The sequence below is a fragment of the Lagenorhynchus albirostris genome, chromosome 9 (genome assembly GCF_949774975.1).
Source record: "Lagenorhynchus albirostris chromosome 9, mLagAlb1.1, whole genome shotgun sequence".
Classification (NCBI taxonomy): Eukaryota; Metazoa; Chordata; class Mammalia; order Artiodactyla; family Delphinidae; genus Lagenorhynchus; species Lagenorhynchus albirostris.
In genome coordinates this window covers 79,814,030-79,831,072 of record NC_083103.1, presented here as the reverse complement: position 1 = coordinate 79,831,072, position 17,043 = coordinate 79,814,030, and the positions used below count along the sequence as shown (strand labels likewise).

At 38.8% G+C, this 17,043-nt stretch overlaps 1 protein-coding gene across 2 annotated transcripts in view; it reads left to right on the top strand.

Moving 5' to 3' along the window:
* Positions 1-15,499, top strand: part of PDGFD (platelet derived growth factor D) — a 235,907-nt gene extending 220,408 nt beyond the window's left edge. For both annotated transcript variants that reach the window (XM_060157930.1, XM_060157928.1), the window contains exons 6-7: positions 3,448-3,662; positions 12,894-15,499. In XM_060157930.1, coding sequence (XP_060013913.1) covers positions 3,448-3,662; positions 12,894-13,019 — 341 coding nt within the window. In that variant the 3' untranslated portion in view covers positions 13,020-15,499. The remainder of the gene's footprint in view (positions 1-3,447; positions 3,663-12,893) is intronic.
* Positions 15,500-17,043: the final 1,544 nt, after the last annotated feature.

Below are 17,043 nucleotides of genomic sequence, written 5' to 3'. Positions count from 1 at the left end.
GAATGGATTAGAAACTGAACCAGTGAGTGCATTCACCAATGTACCATTGCTTTACACATCCCTTTCCTAGTGCTCAGATCCTAGAGCTCTTACCACAGCCCAGGTACCTCTGTGACTAGGCTGCACTTTCAGGCCAGAGCTGCAGAAAAAAGGGTGCTCCCTGAGGTTCTAGGCAGTGGCCCATATTGAATTACCATGTCCAGAGGAAGGCTCTGACAACAGTGGAGCCTTCTCAGCCTTTCCATCAGGTTGTCAGTACACAGCCCAAAGACATAACTAATGTCAAAAATACATGAGAAGGCAAGACTCAAATTCAAAAGGACGTAAAAAGAAGGATTATAACATTATGTACACCTGGGTGAAATAAGGGCAGCTAGGTGCAATTAATGAGCCTTTGAATGAAATTTGGAACGTCCTTGTTGCTCTGTAATATTCTGCTGTGGAGATTGAAGCGGGAATGGAAAGGGCAGCTCCCCTCTCTGAGTTTGTACTGCTTGGCCTGCCTCCCTCACACCAGAGCCTGCCTCCCTCACACCAGAGCCTCCCTTCGGACCAGAGCACTGGAAGTCTTAACTGCCACTCATTCCCTTGTCTGGCTCCCTGCTCTGCTGCACTGCCTAGTCAGTCTTCTTTGACTGGAAATTCAACATCCCCTGCAGAAAGTCTGCAGTGGCACTTTGAAGTTATTTGCATCCACTCTGAAGAATCTTTTAGTTCTCGTTCTAAATTGAATGCCTTCGTGGTTTCAATCCCCTGATAAGCAGGGCAGCTGGATTCTACAGCAGTCATACTGGGTCACAGTTCTGAGTCACGTCAGTGAATTGATGCATAAAACTGACAACATCGTAAATCTCTTCATGGCAGGTAGGAAACGGAAATAACCAGTGCTAGTCGGTAAAACAGTTATACAATGTGAAGAGTTTTTTTTCCAAGATGAGTAAGGCATACATGCCTATCCTGATTTGTTGACAGCACTTTGGGGGTTAGCTGAATTCCCAAAGGGAATCATATTGTAGTTTGGTTTGGACATATTCTGGAGATAAGGGTGTAGCCATTTACCACCCCAGTCCTAGCACAATGCCATACGGGAAAGCTTGATACAGTGCCAGGAAGGTCGATCTTCCTCCTTCAGCTATAAGGTTGCCTGCCATTCCCCCACTCTGCCTGATGTGGCAGAGACCATGAGGCAAAAGAGAGAATGACTTTGAGCCCAGTTTTCCTACTTAGTATTCACTTTGAGTGAGTAATACACATCTCAAAAGGGTGGGCGAAAAAAAAAGAGGGTGGGGAACAACGACAGGTAGTCCTATGTATCATATGCCTAGCAGAGGACTGGCTGAACTCAAGTACACTCAGTACTGTCACTTCCTTCCCATCCCTCTCTGCCTTCCACATGCCACAACCCCTTCCTGCTAATAGGTGTTAGACAAAATATATTCCCATCATCACAAGCAGCAGCTTTGGCCCTCTGCATTAGCCCTGTCCATAGCCCAGTAATGCACAGCCAGCATCAGTATTTATCTCAAGGTGACACTTGTAATGGATGATTGGTGCACTTCTTAATCCATTTACATAATCCTTTCTGCTTTGCTTGCAGTTATTTTCAGGGCTTTAGCAGCAATAAAATGGTTCCTTTCCCAAGACAGAGTTCATTCACTTTAAATCTGGCTTGATTATAGCTAAACTTATGACATGTCTTTACAAAGGAAGGGGAAAAAAGCAATAAATTATGCACAGTAATTATTTAGCATTTATTCAGCCCCCACAGTGTCCTGGGCTCAGCATATAACAGTTGAGGGAAAATCCCTGCCCTTGAGAATCAAAGGCACTCAAGGCAGAGCATTAGTCCAATTGCCATTTAATTCCTTATTCAAGGGGTCATTGACCGTATGGCCAGCCTTTTAGCTGACTTCATGGGGTTAAGTGGACTCTCCACCCACTCGTGCCTTCTTTTATTTCTCTGTTTCATTCAGATGCATTCTACTGACAGCATCCTTAGCCTTTGACCTCTACCCCAAAAGAGCACTCCTTACCGTTCCTCAAGCAGTTTTGGTTTAGGACTAAGACATTTAATGGGGCTAGAATCCAGAGTAAGCCTGATGATAACTGCCTAACGTTTGTGGGATTCCTTCTGTGGTGGCCTGGCTGGTGACACGGGAAATGCACTCAGAAATGGTGTGGAACCCGGAGGTGGCGGGGGGGGGGGGGGACAAAGGACTTTCTTATAACTGCATTCTTGTGAGAAGATAGTCTGTACATTCACCTGCCAGACAATTTGGATGCCAAATAGATGGGTGATTAGATGGATTTTGAGACCACAAATTAAAATGTAATTTATATACTACAATAATACAAATTTAACTCAAGTAAAATATTAATGACTAAAATTTGAAAATTTAGGGTGATGCTCTTAATTCATAGAAGTCCCAATAACCAACCCCCCCCAGATAATCATTTACATAGAATAACGGCCAAAAGAGAGAAATAGAGGAGAAAGATCTGAAAAAAAAATTTTTTTTAATTATTGACCATTTGACTTTAAAGGAAAAAATTGAAGGAAAAATCAAAATGAATCAAGATGAATAAGATAACCAGCATTAATTAATACCAGGCATACTGCATTCAATACTTCAAATATTGCTGTGAAATAAGTAAAGTTATACTATTTACATTTTATAGATGAAGAAGCAGAGGTTTGGAGCAGTCAAGTAACTTTCCAACTAAAAGGAGGCATAGCCATTATGTGAATGCAGCTGTAGCTTTACTGCAGAGCCCAAGCACTTAACCAGTATTCTATACTGCCATCTAGGACCCAATGCACAAATATCCATCATATTCACAACCCCCAAAAAGCCATGTCCTTTGACATTTTAGTTGACCTCGGAGTTAAAATGAAGCCAAAACCTTTTTATTCCTCACATTTACTTGTAAAATTTCACTGCCAGGTGCATCGATTAGAGTAATTCTTCCTAATGTGTCCCTGATATAATTCAAATTGTATTTAAGTAATGGCTTACAGTCAGGAGTTATTTAGAATCAAGAAGATACACACACACACACACATTTTTTAAAGCAAAGACAATTATTTTAAATTGCTGAATGTTACATTTTCTTTCCTTGGAACTTTTTTTTTTTTTTTTTGCATTGAAAAAGTGCAAGGAAAATTGAGCCAAGATATAGATTTAGCTAAGTTTTTGAAGGTTTTCTGTTTTCTGTTTCTGTTTTCTTTGCTGTTGTTGACTTTTTTTTTTTTTTTTTTGAAGGGCAGATAGGATCAAAAGAGAAATTAGATTTTCCATCTTTGGTGTTTGGGAGATCCCAAGGATAGATTCAAGCCCTGGGTTAAGGCTGTCCTCACAGAATCTTCCCAGCCTGTTCGCAAAAATGTGTGCCGAGTGTGTATGCCATAGTTGTGCACTTGCTTACACGATGCTGTGTTTCTTACAGTTGACCTGGACAGGCTCAATGATGACGTCAAGCGTTACAGTTGCACTCCCAGGAATTACTCGGTCAACTTGAGAGAGGAGCTGAAGGTGACCAATGTGGTCTTCTTTCCACGCTGCCTCCTCGTCCAACGCTGTGGGGGAAACTGTGGCTGTGGAACTGTCAGCTGGAAGTCCTGTACGTGCAATTCAGGGAAAACTGTGAAGAAGTATCACGAGGTATGCCGTTTTCAGATTTCTTTGTTGCAGTGCTGCATTTAGCCCTTTTCAGCTGCAAAAGTCTTGTAATCTCTAGGCTGCTGGGAAACAGGGCCATTGCGTTGGTTGTTCACGTTGTTCACTGCACAGGGGCACCTCCCACGGGGATGACTGGGAAATTGTACTCAAGCTAAATTTGCTAAGCTAGGTGCCCTGGGGAGAGTGTATCCTGAAGAAGGGTTTCCTTTTTCTAACCCTTATTCATAATATACTATGTGGGTTGACAACAGTCTTGTTAGTATACACAGTCAAATGTATGATGCAGTAATTTGAGAGCTTACTTGGCTTCCTTATAAAAACATGATGGGATTCATTTACAGTGTATGACTGCAAATCTAGGTTATGTTAAGAAAATGCTAAGAGCCAAACTTTAATTCAATCAAGTCATTGAAAAATGAAGCAAGGTAAAGATAGCAAAATATAAATTGTCAGAAAAGATACATTGTTGGAGACTTTTTCATTCTCTAAATATGGAAATATTTTTCTTCCAGAAGAACTAATTTTTCCTAAATATGAATGAGTGCTCTGAGGAATCAGCTCTGAAATTATGCAAAAATAAACAAAAGTAAACCTAAAGATATAAGAGGAACAAAAATTTAAGGAGAGCAGTAAACTTTGATGATAATAACAAGGAATGCATGTAAGCCTTTACTGTGTACCAGACATCATTGTAAGCAATCATTAGCTTACTTGGCAGTTTCTCCACAATGCTGACAGGAGAGTGCTATTTTTATTCCCTTTTTATAGATGAGTAAACTGAGACCAGCAGTAGATTGACCAGCGTGACTTGGTCAGTAACTCACAGAGCCAGGACCTAAACTGATCAACTGTTTCTAAAATCTATATTCTTATCACTAGTAACACTGTGCTCTCTTTGTTAAAAATATATAGCACTTTATTGAAGATTAAAGAAACAGTGGACTTCAGGGGAGTTAGCACTGCTCTTGAAATTGACGGCAACCCTATTACTTCCTGATTTTGTGAGTCACTAAAGTTTAGAGATGCGGTTTTCATGTGCGTGAAATAGGACTAAGAAATTATATCCGATAATCCCGTACAGGATGGTTCTGGGGAATCACATAAAACGGTGCATATGAAGTGCATTTTGTAAGATGTGAAACATCTTTTTGAAATATGTCTAAAATATAAACTAAAGGATTTCCCTGGTGGCACAGTGGTTAAGAATCCACCTGCCAATTCAGGGTACATGGGTTCAAGCCCTGGCTTGGGAAGATCCCACATGCCACAGAGCAACTAAGCCCGTTCGCCACAACTACTGAGCCTGCACTCTGGAGCCTGTAAGCCACAACTACTGAGCCCACATGCCACAGCTACTGAAGCCCACATGCCTAGAGCCCATGCTCCGCAACAAGAGAAGCCACTGCAGAGAGAAGCCTGCACACCGCAAAGAAGAGTAGCCCCGGCTCGCCTCAACTAGAGAAAGCCCATGTGCAGCAACAAAGACCCAATGCAGACCAAAAAAATATATATATATGTATATATATATATAAAAAAAATATGAAGCAAACACTATTGTTAGGAATTATTGTTTGAGTTGCTTTTCATCAGTATCCACCAAAACAAAGGAATAGATGGTGCTCCCTAAATAAAAATCTCCCGCTTTATACAACCATTTTGTTATCCTGAAAACAATAAAACAATAAGTTAGGAGGTAATTTCTGAGCTAAATGAAAAGGGATACGTCATAAGCAGTATTTTCAACTTGGGAAATGCAGGAGGTTGGAGACCATAATAACTCTGCTTACCTCAGACAGACAGGGACACACGATTTTAGACCTGCATAGAGCTGGTTTTCTTAGTCACAAGAATTTCTTACTCCACCCCACAGTTTTCAAAGTAAAAAAAATATCTGTTCTCATATCCAGAGAATGCTGTTGACTGTGTTCATTGTGTTTTATTTTTGTATGACCTGATGAACTCTAGATTGGACTTTGTCCTTTGTGTCTAAGAACGTGAATTTTGTATTGTTGAGTCATACCCGGAGGACAAATGCAGAATTCAGTAATTTGGTTCAAGTTAAAATAAGCCAGGAAGTGACAAGATCTCTACATAGTCTTAACTGTGAGGAAAAATATGTGAGTTCAGGCCTTTGATGCTTTATTTTCATCTTGACTCTCTGCTCAGATAGAAGTTGCAGTTTGATTTTTTAAATTGCTTATTGTAGAAACACAGAGTTAAACATACACCCAAAAGGACCCTCACCTCCCAGACAGTTAACTCTGAAGGAGTCTGAAGGGTCCTTTTCTTAGGTCTATTCTCGTCTCTGTACACAGTAGCTGTTACCTGTAAATTTCTGTTCACAATTAATATCTAGAAGGGGAAGCCCTTGATCTCTTTGTTCAGTCACATGAGTGGGTCTAAAATGTTGGCATATTTTTGAAACTGCTGTCTAAATCATGTCTTTGAAACATGTCATGATATTTTTACTTCTCAGAGTCTGCTGAGCTCTGTACAAAGTCACTCTGCTGAGTTCTGGACAAAGGGACAAAACAGCATACCTGTTTTGTCAGTAACTGCATGCCTGGGACACACACAGCTGGCACACTTCCCCCAAACTCCTAAAATACCTTTGAAATGTGTCACAGTGACCACTCTGTCCAGTGCCCTGTGGAAAAGAGCAGGAGGCTTGTTCCATTTGCAGAAGTGGGGGTTGCTTGAGCTCAGTCTCATTAGGGAAGAATCCTTATCCTCTATTCTATTAGTTCTATGTCTGTATTCTTAACTCAGAGAAATGAGAAACTGGTTTCCCCAGCTCCTGGTTGTAACTGATGAAATGTGAAATGAGTTTTCATGAGAGATGAGCACCCTTAAGGGGGTGACTAGAACTTGTCACATAAGCAGGCCTGTATGACTCCACAGATATTTCAAAGCTCAACATTTAAGGAATAAAATCCAAGAAATTAAAAATGTATAATTATAAAATTACCAATAATTAGAAATTATAAATAGAAGTAAGTTAATATCATTGCTCTTTTCCCAGGTCATGCGACTTCTCCTGTAGGGCTCTGAGCATTTTTTCACTGTGCAATAAAATGTTACCATCTTATTATTTCCTGTTCTCAAAACTTTGTAGGTATCCTGTTAAAGTATTTTTCCTTTTTCCTATTAACCTTTCTATGCTTCTTGGAATATGTAGGGTATAAAAAAATACTTTTGGTAGTGATTCTTAAAAAAGGGAAAGTTCCAGAAAACATATTGTGTAGACAATTAGAGGATGCTATTATTTTAGTTATCTTTCCTTAATAATGTGTAATGAAGGGATATTTCCTAAAAATATGGTGACCTTTTAAATTAATATTTACTGGTTTATTTTTTTATCGTTTGGTCTCCTGGCTATATCCATTCAGTAAACAGCCAAAACCTTAGGAGGCAACAGAGAGAGAAAGATAGAAGTTAATTTTCTCTGTCCTTCCTCTCATGATTTCGTCACAATGCTGATATACCTGCACTATCTGGTAGAACTTTCTGCAGTGATAGGAATGTTCCATATCTGTACTATCCAATCTGGTAGTCATGTGGTTATGGGGTATTTGAAATGTGTGTAATGCAAATGAGAAACTGAATTTTAAATTTTATTTAATTTTAACTAATTTAATGTAAGTAGCTACACATGGCTAGGGGATACCATATTGAACAGCATAAGCCTAGACACATCTCTGTGTCTGGCATATTTACAACATCTAGAATCATTCCTGTTGCTTGAAAAAATGACTTCGGAGGATTCTTTTTATTTTAACTTTACTTTAAGTATACGAATTTTATATTAAAAATTTGCTACCCATTACAGTTTGAGTTAGAAGACGTAAGCAGATATTTATATATATGAAACAAAAGATTAACTAGAGGTAATAAAATGTTGAGCTTTGGACTTGAGATAAAAGAATGGTACTTTTAATTTTTACATGTTTTAAGCATCTATCATTGAAACAAATTTCGGTAAAGTTGCAAATTGAAACCAGTGAGACAGGAAAGCAATTTTTTTCAAAAGGTTTCTACTCTATGGCAAAGGCAATGAGTTTTGGGGTTATGATTATAACTAACCATAACAAAAGTCAAGAAAACCTCTTTTCTATTCTTTTTCTGGAAACAGCATTTCTAGAGCTTATATAGAGTCTCCCTGCTTCTTCCCCTTTCTCCCTCTTTGAGTGAGACCATGAGACAACGCTCTTGCAGGCCTTTCCTGTGTGTTCTTAGAAGAGACAAGACAATAGAGAAAAAAATCACACAACTCAAGAGAGAAGATGTGGGCTCACATGGGAGGCCACCTAGGGCCAGCTACTTAAAACTCCCCAGGGCCTTGAGTTTGCTCACTTACTCCCCACGATAACCTACAATTTTGAGTTCCCAGACAGATCTGAAATTATATGATATCCATTCACCTACTCTCTAGATCTTATTTTACTGAAATTGTGTTAGGAATGTAAACAAATTGGTGGTTGAAGTGCTAAGTAAATGCAAACGAACAAAGATATATGATCTGGAACAGTTACTGTTTATAGAATGCTTATAAAAAAGTTTATTTGCTCTTCGGTAGTAATACCTGTGCTACTTATCTCTTGGGGATCCTGGTAGAATGAAAGCATCTGAAGACTGTAAAGCACTAGACAGATGTGGGTGGAATTTTCTGAGAATGTGGTTGGGCCTTCTCAGTTCTGACTCCCTTATGACCCAAATGACTCACTGGTGAAGTGATTCTCTAAGTACTATAAAGTGCATACATCCTTTCCCTTGGAGCTCTGGCTTCACATTAGGCCTTCCTGCCAAAGTTTAGCAAACCTGCCTTGGGGTATGATACTCCCCAGGTAGACAAAGACCTATCTGTGACATGAATGATAATCAATGCTAATGCAGTGCTTTGAAACTTGGTGGCCAGCTAGGCTTCCATTATGTTTTCTGCAATTGGTGGGCTGAACGTGTAGTCATTAACCCTCTAAAGTGCTGTCAAAATCATTTACCTGTTTAGTTCTCTGAAGGTAGAACTGTGGCTAAATACACCCCAAAGTGCTCACAGAAAATTTCAATTATAAGTAAATGTTCACTTACTTTTAGAGGTCAAGATTGCATTTTGAAAATTCATGAGCATTGTATAGACCCATAGTATAACCCCCGCTTTGGTCACCTTCATACTTAGCTTGTCAGCAAAACAGTGCTGAACTCTGTTATTTGTGTCTTTCTTATTGAGAACTATGTCTCAGCTTCCCTTGAAACTATCACCTGCAAGATGAGCAATGACCCAGGTAGAAAATAATGTTATCCCTTCTCAAAGTATTTTTGCTTTTAGTCACTTTGGGTTTCAGAAAAGTTGACTACCAGCCCTTAAAAATCTTAACATTTTTCATAAAGTCTATAAGCATGAAAGAAATCAAAATGGAAGAAAAAATTTTGAAGCTTTTTTTTTCTTAAGATAAGAAACTATGTGTACTGAATGCTACCTGCTTTAGGAGTTGGGTAGAACCTTAAATAAACTCTTAATCATTCAGGTTTATACAATGCATGTGTCCTGAAATATGTACTTGTGTTCCTATGTCAGCCATTAATTTGAGAACTGTCAAGGCCTTAACAACCTTTTTTATATTCCCAGTAAACAAGAACTCAACTTGGTAGATAGCTTTTCTGCCTAGTATTGTTTTATTAGCGTAATAGCTTTTCGGCAATGATTCATTCAGTGGTTTATCGGCAACAAGGCGAGTAACCGTAGTTAAATATCTTTTGTGTTATGGTAATTTGCAAACTGAGAATCTTTGATTTTGTGTAGTGGTATGAAAGCTGCTGGCTCAGTCATTCTGCATTTAGTAAAAGTCAACTTTCCTTGGCTTCCTGTGGTTTTCCAGATGGTGGAGAAGGGCCAAGATTGCCATTTTCACCCATAGGTGATAAGAAATGGCTGGCTGCTCTTCCATGGATTTTTATTTCAGTGTGTGTGCTTGCAGCTGCAAATGAAAGCTCAGAAAATAGGAAAGCATTTTGTGATGGTACCTATTAGTGTGTCCTTTGGCAGCTGTAATTAATTCAATGGTTCCTTTCCTTTAAAGGTGACCAGATAACCCATAGACAGTTTGCTTTCTCAGATAAAGGCTTTTCATTTTTCTTTTAACTTTTCATGCTCTCTCAAATCAGCTTTGCTTTCTTCCTCCTTTCAATGCTGTATACCTGAACCTAAGACTATTACATGGTCTGAAAGCTTTGAACATCAGTGCTGTGATCAGCCAGTAAAGCAGTCCAATTTCCACTTTGTTCAAACAACGCTTTCCTGTCTTGTCTGGAAAAGTGTCTGCCAATTCATTTTTCTCCTCTTATCAGCAAAACACATATATACTGTGCTCACAAGGCTTAATATAAAACACAGGGAAAATCCCTGAACAATCAGGAGACCAGTTAGAAAAACTGGCCAGGCTCTGCTCTCATCCCAAAGCACACACTTTCATTTGTCGTCAAAAGAGGAAGCAAATCAACAGAGCGCTGATTTTATAGATATCAGTCATGGCAACATATTAGGCTTTGATAATGGTCTTTTTTAAACAGAGAATATTTATCATATGCTCAGCTTCTTAGGAATCATTTTGTTACCCTGAATATTCCAACTCCCAAATCTGGTTTATAGGCTGGACAACAGTGACTAATATTAGAGAAATTCTTGGCAAAGTTGTAGGAACCCAACCCTTAACCCCTTCCAAGGCATTTTGACCAAATACGGCACAATAGGGCTTTCATATCTGTCATGGGCAGGGTATTTAATACCCCAAAATGCAATATACTCTTCATCCATTGCTTTGGTTACTTTTTTTTTCACAGAGACACAACAGCTTTTATTTTCTTTAGAGACCCAGCAGGAGAGCACATGGGAGCAGGGAAAGGCAAATGTCATTGCCATTCTGCTCTCGATACTTGAAATTTTATTTCACAATCGTGAAAGGCTTAAAAGTGATGCAAAGCATAGGCCACTTCATTTTGGCCTCTGCTTTATTTCTTGGCTTATTTTGTTTTGCCCCGTCTGTTTGTTGGAGGTTGGGGTAGAGGAGATGCAGGGAGGACACACCGTGAACATACATGCCCATACTTCTGCACTGGCAGCATCACCCACCACGTTCACCCAGGTACATTCTTTAGCAGCTACTGTGTTCCCAACATGCTGCTGACCTGCACAAACAAAATTTCAATTTCCAGGTAAGGGCACTAGTTAGGCCACATGGAGTCAAATACTGGTTACACCAGTCACTGGCTCTGTAACCTTAATCTCTCTCTTTCCTTATCTGGGAACAAAATTAGAAAAGTACCTATCTCATAGTATTGCAGTGACATCCAAAACATTTAATAATTGCAAAGTCACAACAGAGTGTGGCATCTAGTAAAAACTCAATAATGTTAGTGATTGTTTTTGCGATCCTTGTCCTCAAGGCACTGGTAATACAATTAATAGAGAGAAAGCATTATACGTCATGTGAACTTATGTGATACATAGTGTAAGTGCAGTAGAATTGCAGGTAAAAAAGATAAGTAGCTATCAAAACTGGCATCTGGACTACCTTTACTACAATCAAGTAGTTTTGAGTCTTTATGCCTCCCTCATGAACTCTCCTGGGGCATTCCTTCCCACCCAACCCACCCCAGTTTTGTATTCACAATATTCTTTTGAAGCTCTTCTATAAATGGGACTCGGTATTTCACTCTGTGTTAGCAGAGTCCAGGCTCCTTAGCTTTATTGAACATTGAACAAATGACCTGCCCCACAGAACTCTTATGGAACAACAGGGCTAAATGCTAAAGTAAAGGGGACACGTGAGGACTGAGGACTCTAGGCCTAGTGTCCTAATAGATGGTTTTGGTTTGTTTATGACTTGAAACAGGTAATGTGAGGATGAGAAAATTGCTGGGAAGACAATCCATAGTAAAAATTTGTGGGGATGCCATGAAAAGTTATACAGCCTTGAAAGCATCTAATCTTCATCTAGGACCAACGTATACCAAGCATCAGGTCCCCATTTCAGTTCACATGTGTGCCTGACACAGCTTTGAGACACAAAAGGAAATCGTAACCACATTGGAGAGGTGTTGGGTCCTTGGGTTCGAGTGTGCTAGAAGCCTAGAGGACAAAAGCCCTGCTCCAGCTCCAGGTTGCCAGAAGACTCTGGCCCCTGGCCTCCTTTGGAATCTCAGTTCTCCTGCCTATAAATTGTGAATAAAGATACCTTCTCTACTGTGTGACAAGGTTTGTCTGAGGGCAAACGAAATAGTGCATCTGTGCAAATTCTTTGAAAACCATAAAATGCTACATAATACGTGTAGCATGTGGTGTCATGCAGAGTTTAGAGTCTAAAAGGGAAAGTAGAACAAAATGAAAAATAAAGGCTAACAGGAGCTTCAGAATATAAAACAAGAAGCAATTAAACTGACTGTGGAGTGTATAGAAAACCAGTATTTGTGCATATGATGGCAAATATTGACTTCAGTGAAGGCCACACTAGGGAAGAAGAGTTAGCTCCTATTTAAACTTAATAATTCAAAAAATTACATTTAAACCTATTAATGTAAAAAATTAAGGATATACTTTATTAATTCAAGAAATGTCATACTGTTATACAGGTATCAATGTACAAAGATCTTAGTGGAGCATGATCTGTTTCGAATTGTAATAGGTATTATATCTTAACAAATATGTAAGAACATACACACATTTTCAGTTATTTATGGCCACTAATGACCTTCGTCAGGGCAAAATGTTTTACATCAAGCAAACATTTAGCAATACCAGCATATTATGTTCATGACTTTATTCGTTGTCCTGTCTAAAGAGATAATAATATGCTCAGTATTATATTTATCCATAACACATGCTTTGGTTAGAAGAATCCTTATGATAATATTTGGGACAGCACTTGGCACAAAGCAGCCCCTTAGAAAGCTCTCAGTAAATACCTGCTCAGACACCTGAAGTCATCGTGGTACTGCAGGTAGGTAATGCAGGAGACATTACTCTATGATCAGTGAACTCCATTACTTTAAGGAGTTGATGATTGTCTGTAAAAATATTTATATGTGTGCAATCTAAGAGCAAGCATATAGCTTTCATTGGATCCTCAAAGGCTTAAGAACCAGTTGTCATAAAGAGAATAAGTGGTATGTAGTTGAGTTATACTCCAGGTGCTTTCTAACAGGAAATGCTTTTTGTCCTAGGTGTTAAAGTTTGAGCCTGGCCATTTCAAGAGGAGGGGCAGAGCGAAGCACATGGCTCTCGTTGACATCCAGTTAGATCACCATGAGCGGTGCGACTGTATCTGCAGCTCAAGACCACCTCGATAAAAGAATGTGCACATACTTACATTAAGCACGAAAGAACCTTTATTTTAAGGAGGGTGTGGTAAGGGACCTCTTTCCCACCAGCAACCGAACTTACTATTAGCTTGCAAAGCAATGAATACAAGTGGCTGCTGAGTTTCAACCTAGCTTTGTTAGTGCCATGAGTAGAAAGGTGTATCATCAATCTCTATATCCAAGAATATAGGATTGCATTTAATAATAGTGTCTGAGGATATATATGTATATATATCCATGTCTCTGTGTAAATAGATCATATGGTTTATTCAGTATATATAACCAGGTACACCAGAGCTTACATATGGTTTAATTACCTAGACCCTTAAAATCTGACAAAATAAGGGACATAGTAAATACATGGAACATGTCTTTGAAGATTTGGAAGATGAATTTGTTTAAGTTTTGAATCACAAAACAATTTTGGATCTTGCTCTTTTAAAGAGAGCACCATGTATATTAAAAACCAATAAACGAGATTTTCTTATGCATATATCTTAATTATAAAAAAAGAAAAAATATGGCTTCTGGGAAAAGCACATTCCTAACCATTTTTCTCACGAGATGTACTACATACTTGGCTATATAGACAATAATTACCTGTCTCCAAAAGCATGTCATAATAATATAAGTGCTTTAGAAATAAAGCCATTAAGGCTTCTTTTTATGTGTCTTGCTGACACATGCAAATTCATTAACACCTATCTCCAAAAAATTCTCACAAGGTTTATTATTATAGTTCTATAAGAGACAATTTATAAGCTATAGCAGAATTGTTTCTTTTCAAAAACCTCTCCACGGAAGTAACTCCTTTGGAGAATGGCATGAGGACTCTGCATGAGCCTTTCAAAATAGTGTTCATTGAAAAATGTGGGCAGTTGAAAGTCAAAAAAGTGAGCATTGAAATATTAACATAACTGGGAATCAGATGGAATATTTGAATGGGATCCATATTTAATAATGGATACATACTCTCCAAATTATGCAAGTTAATTTTACGTATCTTGCTTTTGTGTTTCTGGCTCTTCAATATACAGACATGGATTTACAATGACATTTTATATTTGGCAAGCCATTATGGACTATTTATAGCCTAGAAGCTTTTGTGTATTAAAACAACCCAGTTTTATTGATGTAGATTCCTAATCATGTACTCACTCACCATTCAATTCAGATGAATTCCTGTTTCTGAACTAAGTGAAATTAGATCTGGGGTCTCTGGTTCTTTCCAAATCTATGGAGCTTGTTCTAAGAAGCCACACTGGAAATTGTGGGTGCACAAGTTCGGCCCTGCTCTACAATAGGAAGTAGTCTTTGCACTGGGGGTTATTATTGGTACTTAGAGTAATTTTTCCTCCCCGGCTCCTTAATGTCTGTTAAGACCTCAGAGACTGACTCCAAGCATGTGATTCATCATTCTCCAAAGCATGTCTCTTAAGAGAGTGACACTGAAATCAAGATAGCTCAGGGGCTGCTCAGAGAGAATGACAATTTTCTTCTCACCTTGAAAGCAAATAGGAGAGCCAGTTTCTTCCCTGAGTCCAGGGCCCTACTGACTACAGCCAGGTTGAGTGAGGGCTATGTGACTGGGGCTCATTAAGTCCCAGTGTCAGAGGAGTGGCCTAAATATACTTGGATTTCTGAGCGTGGTGCTTTCAGAACCAAGTTCTCAACCATCCTTAGGAGCTCATTTCTGCTCAGCTCTTTGAAAGGCCAATGCTTATTGAAGATGTTCCTTCAAAAATTCCCTGAAAGCGACCAGTGTTTTTATCTCGGGGGATGACTGGTAAAAATACTCTATTGCTGAGTTGCCCGAAATCCCAGATCACAATCAGAAATAGCTGAGGCAGACCCTCTAGTAATCAGGAACCACTCTTCCCCTTCATGCCTCTTACAAGTTTCCAATGAAAACATAGCCTTCCTGTACCAAAACCCAAATTTGTGTTATATCACTCTAGCTTGTTCAGCCGTAAGTATGAAGAATTAGAGTGTTCTACCCAGTTTTCAATAAACCTTCCAGGTTGCAATAACCAGGATGGTTTTCAGTTAAAGCCCCATTTGTACTTTTTATTTATTAGCTGAAATGTAAGCAGGCATATTCACTCACGTCTTTTTTTCTTTCCTGAGTGTTTTATTAAAACTTCTCCCTTGGTTATCTGTTATCTATTGCACTTCTAACATGTAGCCAATAAATCTGTTTCACTGCCATCAAAGGGATAAAAAGCTCACCGTACAAATTACATTTCAAAATAAATCCTAATAAATCCTCATTTCTGCATGGCTCACACACCTGGAATAATGCCTTCTTTTCAATATGTTCTTATAGGGCAGAGCACTTTTGTAAGTAGAATTTTTCATGTTTTTTGTCATATCAGTAACATGCAGCTTTTTCGTCTTGTAGCATTTTCTATAACAAATGTAATATGCCTCCTATCTTCATGAAAAATAAATATTGCTTATGAACAAAACTACTCCATTATTTAGTACTCAACTACAGTTTTAAAAGGTGCACAATGTTACAAACTTACTTCCCCAAACACATGCAGCTGCTTGGAGTGACAAGATTGGGTGATTTCTGCAGGCCTGGTTTTTCTAAAATAAACAGTATTTTAGAATGTTGTTCCCTGAAAACAGGCTTTTACTTTGTCCCTTCCTGAAGCCACCGGAAACCGGAAATTAAGTGGGACTTGGGTTTTGTTGTTTTCTTGCTGCTGTTGTTGCTTCTTTGTTTGACTGTTTGTTCCCTGCAGGCCTTTTAATGAAAGATATTCTCCTCTGACATTCCTTACTTTGGAGAGTACACAGCCTCTCTCTCCTTGCGGACCTGGAATCAATAACATTATGTCCACCCTCACACCTTTTCCCCTCTAGATGGACACCCCAGCTGGTGGGCAAGTGTTATCAGCTCAGTTGTTTATAATCAATACTTTATTTCATTATTTGGAAACAAACCCCCCCAAATAATTCCTGAACCTAAAGCGTACATTAAAGTGACCAAAAATATTTTAAAATAATAGATTTAAAGATCATATGTAGTTTTCCTTCATAACACGAGTGCTTTCAGCTGGACAGTAAATTACGAACCATCTCAAATCATGTGAAGGCAGATGATCAATCTGGTAGCATTTGTAAGGATTCCTGGGAAGTGATCTGTGGGAGTTGGAGACTTTTCCTCCCAGCAGGTGGGGGGCTGCAAGTATCATAGTTTATCAGAGAGAAAGCTAGAAGGCCTTGGGTATAGTGACAAGTCTGCCACTTTCTGGACCAGTTTAGGGGCTACACTCCTATAGAGTTTGGTGTGTGACGTGTTGGTGGGGGGCAGGGGCGGTGAGAGTGGGGGCGCAAAAACTGAAGAGAGCTCTTCTCTCTGCAAGAAATTTTGCTTTTGCTCCTAGCTCAGTCTTCATCATCATCCCACTGGAGACAGGATGACAGCGGCACAGGGTTGGATGAAACTCTGCCACTTTATTTAGTTTAGTGGTTTTGAGTTTGGGGAAAGGGAGTAGAGACATGTATTCTGTGGCAAGAATCAATTTTACTATCGGAAATACCAGCTAGTGTGTGAGTCAAAGTATGAGGAAAAACGGGGAAGGATGTAGAGTAGTTTATTTAGCTAACCTGGATTTTCATGTACAAAAATCATGCTAGCCATATATATATAAACAGTATTTTAATGCAAATACATTAAGAATTTCATTTTATTTCCTGAAAGGTGCATGTGTCCAGTTTTATATTAGTAACTCAACAGATGTCCAAAGTTTTCATATTCTCCTAGGGTCCTCTGATAGAACATTAAATTAAATTCATAGATTAGTATTCATGCCTGAAATTCTAGGCAATACAATTTTATTTATTGACAGCTCTGATCAAATATGCTAGAAGAGAGAATATTTATAATTCACTGGTTTTATTGACATTCACTTAAATTCTGTTGTTTTTTAATGATCAACTTACTTAAAGACTACACAGGCCTTTAGAACTTAACATAATACACTGGGATATCTCCTGAATA